This window comes from Battus philenor, unplaced genomic scaffold, assembly GCF_028537555.1.
Source record: "Battus philenor isolate CCGP_79_NKW_IND1 unplaced genomic scaffold, ilBatPhil1.0.hap1 SCAF_14, whole genome shotgun sequence".
In the NCBI taxonomy this organism is placed as follows: Eukaryota; Metazoa; Arthropoda; class Insecta; order Lepidoptera; family Papilionidae; genus Battus; species Battus philenor.
The window spans coordinates 909,113-917,819 of NW_027181676.1; the positions used below are offsets into that span (position 1 = coordinate 909,113).

The following is an 8,707-nucleotide window of genomic DNA, read 5'->3' on the forward strand; positions in this document are numbered from 1 at the left end:
ATCAAAACTCGGGGATTCCCTTTCTAGCTAAAAATCAACGCAATTTGAATACAGTTTTATTTTATATAAATAAATTTATTTATATAAATATATTATATATATAACATATATTTATATAAATAAATTTATAGCTTTTTACGTGTTGTTTCTGTTTACAAAAAAGATAAATATTATTTCAAATTATTTTTTGGCAGAGTTATATTATTTTTGTTTTTTAAATGTTTACTTTGTTCAATTTTCTGATTCTTTTTGTTGAAGGATCTTTACATGGTTTGCTATAGAAAATCTTAATTCACTTTGCGACGTTTCTATTTGCGTCGTGTTTTTTTTGGAACGTAACCACGACGCAAAGTTAGGTATTGGTGTATATTAGAACATTCCAGAATATTGAAGCTTCTGCGGCTATCTTTTTTGCTCTGTCATCTGCCCAATACCATATCAGCTTGACCAAACTAAGCAAAGATGCGTAGAAATGTTTGCAAGTGTAGTTTATATACAGCGTGGAAATGTATGTGGTTGTAGGTCTTTTGAATTTTCGTGTCATATGTCCACAGATTCGGTCGTCGAGTCGCTTTCATAGCGACGGGAATGAGTCCAGCCATTGTCGGAATCATCAGGTCTTTCTCTCCGAATTACATTTTCTACATCTGTTTCGAGCTCTTGGACGCAGTTGTGGGGGCCGGTGTTTATACCACGGGCTTTGTTCTTGGTGAGCTTAAATATGTTTATTTATTTATTTACTACTACTACTACTCCGCTAGCTCAGTGACCCAAAGTGGGTCTTGGCCTCCGAAGCGAGAGACTTCCACTTTCCTCTATCTTGCGCCATCGTCTGCCATTGGCTGACATTTATTTATTTATTTATTATTAATAGTTGATAATCTATAATAGTAATATATTTGTATCCAGTTTGATAAAAGCTAGAATCAAATTTTATATATAGGTACAAGGTGAATGTACGACTTAGTTAATGTCAGGAATTTGCTGGATCAACATCGTATGACTTTGTCAATATTTGAGGGATACATTTGCCTTGTAGTAGTGCAACCACCTTATGATGTGATGATAAAGAATAAGATAAATTAGCCAAAGAATATTCGCCAGTGTGAAAAGTATATTAAACGAATATGGAAATTTCGTTCAAACTATGTTGTAACTAATTAATAAAAATATAAATCTTAATTCATTGATATTTTCTAGTAAACCTTCTGAGCTGATGTCTTATTTAATGACTTTAAAATTTGGACTTTTTACTAAAGAGTTTACACGAGAGAGATAAAAAAATATATAAATTGCGGCTCTAGGAATACAGAAATCAATAATAAAGTTTTATTTGGAAACGTTTTTACATATAAACTCAACTGTACCTCGAAATCAGGCTTCGTGTAACTTTCGTGGTGCCATACTGGTCAAACTTGATAAGGACATATTAATCCTCTTTCTAGTAACAGTAATAAATAAAAATATATGTAATTATATCTCTGGTAATGATGAGCATTAAAGAGAGTTTTGTATAAAATCATGATTGCCTCAAATTTAGCTCAGAGTCCAGCTTTTGCGGCTTTCCTATCTATGATGATTCCCTATTGGCAAAAATGGACAAGGGCGTCTACTACCCTTCCTAGCAATAGTAATACATTAAAAATATATGATTATCTCTCTGGTATAATGGTGAGTATCAAAAAAAGTTTCGTATAGAATCATGATTTGCCCAATTTTAGCTGAGGGACCAGCTTTTATAGCTTTCGTATCTTGGGCGATTTTCTATTTGCGAAACTGGACTACGGCGTCTACTATTCTTCCTAGTAATACATTAAAAATATATAATTATAATTTTGGACATGCTGGGCATCAAAAAAAGTTTTCATAATTTTCCCAACTTTAGCTCAGGGTTAATTTTTTTTGGGTTTCATAAGTTGGGTAATGCCTTATTTGTAAAACTCGACCAGGGCGTCTACTATCCTCCCTAGCAATAGTAATACATTAAAAATATATGATCATATCTTTAGAAATATTGGACGCTAAAAAAGAGTTTTGTATAGAATCATAATTTCCCCAACTTTAGCTCATGGTCCCGCTTTTGGGTTTCGTAACTCGGTTGATGCCTTGGCAAAACTCGACTAGTCATTTACACCCTTCTTAGTGATAGTAATTAAAAAATAATATGATTTCAGCTATAAAAATGGTGGGTAAATTTCTGTAACTTTAGCTCAAATGCCCTACTGGAAAAAGTGCTCTAGTGATGGTAGCTAATAATAAAATTATATTTTCAGCTCTGGAAATGGTGGGAATCAAAAAGAGAGTATTGTGTGGAAACATCATTTCCTCCACTTTTGCTCTGGGTCAGGCTTTGGTGGCTGTCATAGCTTGGGCGGTGCCCTACTGGCGAAACTTGACCAGGGTCCTCTACGCTCCATCTCTGCTCTTCTTTCTCTACTACTTCGTGATAGAAGAAAGCGTGCGTTGGTTGCTCAGTAAAGGCAACAAGAAGGAAGCTGCGAGGATTATATTCAAAGCTGCTGCTATTAATAATAGGAAGTTATCACCGGAGTCTATTAAACAGCTAACTGAGGATTCGCCAGAGGATACGAAGACAGAAACTGCGGAAAACTCTCAAGCTAAACCAAAGTCTATAATGAGACAAGTGTTCAAATCAAAGGTGTTGATGTGTCGATTGTGTGTCTGCGCTTTCTGGTGGGTCACGGTCACCTTCATATACTACGGACTCTCTATCAACTCCGTCTCCTTGGCGGGGAATAGTTACGTCAACTACATCCTAACCTCGCTCATTGAAATCCCTGGGTATGTGATGAGCGTGCTGACCCTGGATCGGTTCGGCAGGAAGAGGTCCATCATGACAGCGTACTTTGTCTGTGGGATCTCCTTGGTTAGTCTGCCGTTTATTCCGCCATGTAAGTTGTAACTCTTTTTTTATTTTTACCTTTATCATATGTTAGATATAGATAATCTGTATCACGATCGGAAAAAGTTTATTTATTTTAAACTAATATCTATATGAAATATTAATAACAGAACTTGAATAAAAGAAGGTCATTTAAAAGTTTTCATATATAAAAGTAAAATAGGCAGACCTACTCGCTAAATAGACGATTCCGTTATCTATATATCTTGTCTATAATATTTCAAAAATTTCATCAACGTTGATATATATATATATCATAAAAAATCAAATTAGAAGTAAAAATAAGCGTAAAATAAACTACAAAAGTAAGTAATGTATTTTTAATTAATACCGTTTATTGTACACATAAGAAAATAAATATATACATAGTTGCATAAAATGAAAAGTACAATGAGTGGTTTTACACGAGGCAATTTCTTCTAGGCAACCGTAGTAGGAAAATATAAGTACAAAAAGCGGGTAATTATTATACGTAAAAACAACTGCAAAAATAGTCATATACATACATTTATGCATATATATCTGCAGTTAATATATTATAATACATGACTAGGTAATAAATATAATAAACTTGAATCGAAACGAATAATAATACAGAATTAATAGATAAATAATCAACGGTCTAGTAAATATATCTCAACCATATTCTTAAAAATAGGTAGTGAGTTAGCACGTCTTATATTTAGCGGGAACGCATTCCACAATCGAACGGCCTGTGTGGTAAAGATTTGGCCATGCGCCGGCATTTTAAACCACAGATTCAAAATGATACAATAAAATATTAGTATATCTAAGTTTTATCTCATAATTCATAAATCAGCAATAGTAAATTAAATAAAAAAGATTTTTAATATTCGTTTTTTAGGTTAGAAACAGTAACATCAAACAAGTTTAAGTCCAATTCATGTGTCAGTTCGTTCAACAGACTGCACGCTTATTTATGTATAATATATGTGATTTAATTTTATTTTTCTACAATACGCTCCTTATAATATTTTTGTTAAATATTGGCTACTTAATTTAGTTTTTTTACGGTTAAATATTAACAATAATTATACAAACATACATAAGTTGTACGTGATGTAGAATAGCGCTATCTAGTATGAAAAAGTAGAACTTCTAGCATCTTTTGTTGATTATGCTAGTTACACATTCATGTGGGAAATTCCTTTATAATTTTTCGATCAAAGTTTGTACCTTCTTAATGAGAAATTTGAGCACCAACAGTGGGAACATAGCAAAGATGAGGGAACACTGAATATTTTGGAAGAAATATTTTTCTTGTTTTAATTAAACTTTTTTAAACAATTCTTCTCTAATGTCGGTAACATATATTATATTTTAAACTCTTTTTCACATTAGGCTTAACATGTGCGGCATCCGGCATTAAATTTGGCATATTTAAAATATTAACTCCGTTAAGACAATACTGTATAAAATCTATTTTTGCTATAAACCTGATTCAAATCCATGTGCCATATCAAATGCCGGATGATATAACTTTTTGTAAAAACCATGTCGGTTTGTATTATATTCAATGGTTACTTTAAGGAACAATATATCTTTTTTTCTTGAAATAAAAATATTAGTGGTGAACACGAGCTGGTAGACGTAGTAGTACATCTACCTTCACTAAGTGTATCTATGGCATGGTCAAGGTCGAGAGAAATAGGGATAGAAACTGGATGCGGGTAGCAAAAGACGTGGTTATCTGCGAGAGAAGCCTATGGCTGGGGGGGAGGGGGCATCTATCTGATACCCTTATGATGATGAATCCTTAAAACATGCCTGTTCATTTTCCACAGCGATGATATGGCTGCAGACATCTTTGAACCTGTTCGGGAAGCTCTGCATCAGTATGGTGTTTAGCAGCATCTACGTATACACGGGAGAGCTATATCCTACAGGACTCCGCCACCGGATGATGGCAGCGTGTTCTATGGCAGGCAGGATTGGTCAGATGGTTGCGCCTCAGACTCCCCTATTGGTAATTTTCAACTCTCTATCATTTACTATTAATTTTCTTTGTATATATTAGAATATTGCTCTGTATGAGACTTGAGTCGCTATGTTTTATATTAACACGTATAAGACAATTTCTCTCTACTATGTAGGTATATACTTCAAATTAATAATATTTTGTTGCTCTGAAAAAAATAGAAACGACCTTTAAAGTTAGATATTTTAAGTTATCACTTCAACATCTCAAATACCAACTGCTTTACCGACCGCAATGGACGCCATCATAACAACATTGTTAACAGCGCCATCTATGTAGTGTCAAGGTTAACAGCCACTGCTTTACCGACAGCAAATAATCGCGGTAAAATACAAAATGGAATTATTAAAGAAACCAGTTTCTTTACATATATATATGCAAAGTAAAGATGTACACACAGTTAACACTAGATATAAAGCTATACAGAAAAGGCACTACGCAAATTAATTCAAAAATACTTAATATGGAATATAAAAAAGATTGTGTTAAAAAATCGGTCATGTTTCACAGACTGTAACAAAACCCCGGTTTGACTTGTATAAAGGTAGTGCTATGTTTATGGTGGGATTTGAAGGTAATTACTAACTACCACCATCACCAATAGGTAGAACCCATTCACAAGTGAAGGCGACCGTAATATATCAATAGAAAGGGTGTGATCTTTCATTATGGTAATGCATACTTAATACGACACACAAATTAACCATATCAGCAAAACTGCAGTTTAGCTGCAAGGAAATGATTCATCTGCCAGCCTTGACATGAGCATTGGAAACCTAGCGGAAGAAGACAGACCTCCGATCGTCCGATCACGAGGTCTTGCATATAATTTAGATTTTGTGCAATAATTATATGGGATTTCCACTGCTCAAAAAACCAATTTCCGGGTGATGAACAGTAGCGCCCTCTACCTACCGTAATATCATACTGCGATCGCCAACTCGCCTGCCAAGCATGGCGATTATGGTAAATCTCTCCATAGATATTTGGGAGGGGGGAGTTATGCTTTCCCACTGGAAAGCATAACTCCCCCCTCCCAAATATCTACCCCAAATCCTCTCCCAAATATCGACCCCACTGGGGTCTCTGGGCTGAAACGATGACAGCCTTGACCTTAAACCTTTACATTTCCATCTGATCTTTTGAGAATTCTTAAGGCTTTGACAGGTTAACATACATCAGATTGCCAAAGCTACTTTAAGTGTTTTTGGATCAAAATTTCTGCAGCAATGATATCATGTACCTACAAGAGGTCATTAAATAAAAATATCTATATATAAAAGTTAAATGTAAATAAAATTCAAAAATACATGTCGCGAATTTTCACATATAATATGAAGAACCTTTTTCCACAAAATATCTTTATTGACGCAATGTATTGTTATTTTTATTTCAACCAACGATTGCATCAACCGTATTTAACAGAAGCGCTTTTTACTTTGAAGTTTAGTGGACTGTAATGTGACACGTGGGGTTAGTTCTGAACAGAAATTCCCACGACAATACAGCGAGAAAACTCGTTTATTGATTTTGATTTATATATAAACACTAATTTATGCAATAACTAACAATTAAATAAAAACTGAAACTAATCGAAACTCTTGAGACGAGGGACGGGGGGCGCGGTTCTGTGTACGGTCGGCGCAGACCCACTAGTTGCGAGACGCAAGGGAGCGGGTTCGTTTACATTCGCTCAGTGCAACGCTAGCAGTCCGTAACACAACTAAATAATAATTCAGACAATTCAATCAGTTTTTTTTCTTTTTAGATGACATACATGGCATCTCTCCCGTATCTCCTATTTGGAGTGATGTCCGCCTGTTCCGGATTTCTGATGATACTCACTCCAGAGACCCTTAGTGTCAACCTGCCGGACACTATACAGCAAGCAGAGAGTATCGCCGTCAAAGAGAAGAAAGTTACAACTCTCACTGTAAACTGAAAGGTGGTCACCGTTGTGAGAGACATTAGTGCTAAGTTTGTACAACTGCGCTGTAGTCTTGATTAGGTTAAGTTTTTAAGTTGTCTGAACAAGTCAGTTTTAATAAAACATTTTTATTTATAACATGTGAAGTTTTTTTTATATAATATTCCATTTTATTTTCGGGTTTTGCCTGTATTATTATATTTAAATGCCATTTAAAACGACTATCTCCATAAATTTCTGTATAATTCGTTTGCGTTAAGAATGACGCAAATTATTGTCCGTCGGACTAGCGACACCTGGTGACCGATAAAATAGTTGAACACCACCGTTTCATACTAAATTATATTTTCAATAGTTCACGGTGAATTTGACTTTAAAAATAGAAGTGGTTTGAGGTTAGGCCTGCGGGCAATGATGATTATTTGCATATTTTAACGTGAATGAACTAAGGAGTGTTTTGTGATGATGAACATTTAAACCTAAAGTATAATATATATAATAAATGTAAATCCTTTCGAAATTACTAGTAATCGCTGAAACTTACGTGTCCTTTGTAGTTTGATAAAATATAAACTTTTAGGTAAACTGGTGGGATGTCGGTTTTTTCATGGAAATATGACTCTGTGTTTGGCACTAATCGGTGTAACATAACGCCTGAAGATGCCCCGTGGAAGGGTAAAACACATGTTGAGTGATTTAACGGTGGTAATTGTGTAATTCGCATTGTTTGCCGTATGCGCATTTATCAGTCGGCTGGCGGACGGTGCACTTTGTTGCACGACTACCACTGCATGTGCGGAAGTGGCTAAATATTGTTCCTTTTCTTACTTCGGATGGACTTCTGCAAGGTATCGCCAGATTCCATTAAATATGGAAATATTACTCCGCGATCGTTAAGAGTTAATTTTTTATCAGTTACTATCCAGTCAGCTACCAGTTTTTGCAGCAACTGTAGTTAAAAACAGTTATTTTAATGACCCTGTTTTTAAGGGATTCTCGTACTGTTCCTATCTTGCATACACAGACATTTTTGTCGTCATTTTATTTGCGTTCTTATCTTTCTTCCTTCTTAATGTAATTTATTCATTTATCTTTTATTCTAAACAAATTCTTTCATTCCTTTCATTCATCGCCTCAATTTCGTCGCATTCCCATGGAATACTACATGTTTATAATTTATTATGTCTGGCTTTATTTTCATTAATTTATTTAATTTTCGTTATTCTTACATTTACATTCATTTATAATTTAATTTTCGCTTTAATATTTACTTTACATTTATCACACACAGTATTTATCTAGACTAATCTTATAAAAAAAATTTATACCTACTTGTTCCTTTTAATAGTCTCACCTATGACCCATCTGCGATACTCTAGAAAGGTCCCGCGACTCTCCTCGTTATCCATAAGTGATGCAATGTTTACTTTTTTAATGGAATCAGGCGTTGCCTTGCGGAAGTCTATCCTAAGTAAGAAAAGAACCAATATTTAGCCACTTCCGCACATGCAGTGGTAGTCGTGCAACAAAGTGCACCGCCCGCCAGCCCGCTGATAAATGCGTATGCGGCAAACAATGCGAATCACACAACCGCCACCGCCAAATTACTCAACACGTGTTTCACCCCTCCACGGGGCATCTTCAGGAGTTATGTTACACCGATTAGTGCCAAACACAATGCTTACTTGTTGGACCCGTTGCTGCAACCGAAGCTGGTAATTCGTTCATAGCGCACCAAATACAAGACAGTAGATGATCAGGTCACATAGGTAACTTAGACAAATATAAATTGTCCCTAATTCGATCATCTTCACCGTCATTATTATCAGCTCTGCCTAAGGACTTTCACATAGGCCTT

General features: G+C 35.1%; 1 protein-coding gene across 1 annotated transcript in view; it reads left to right on the forward strand.

Moving 5' to 3' along the window:
• LOC137918345 (organic cation transporter protein-like) overlaps nt 1–6,962 on the forward strand; it is a 29,813-nt gene extending 22,851 nt beyond the window's left edge. The window contains exons 4-7 of the mRNA XM_068761121.1: nt 555–709; nt 2,274–2,912; nt 4,729–4,910; nt 6,691–6,962. Coding sequence (XP_068617222.1) covers nt 555–709; nt 2,274–2,912; nt 4,729–4,910; nt 6,691–6,864 — 1,150 coding nt within the window. The 3' untranslated portion in view covers nt 6,865–6,962. The remainder of the gene's footprint in view (nt 1–554; nt 710–2,273; nt 2,913–4,728; nt 4,911–6,690) is intronic.
• The last annotated feature ends 1,745 nt before the right edge of the window (nt 6,963–8,707 follow it).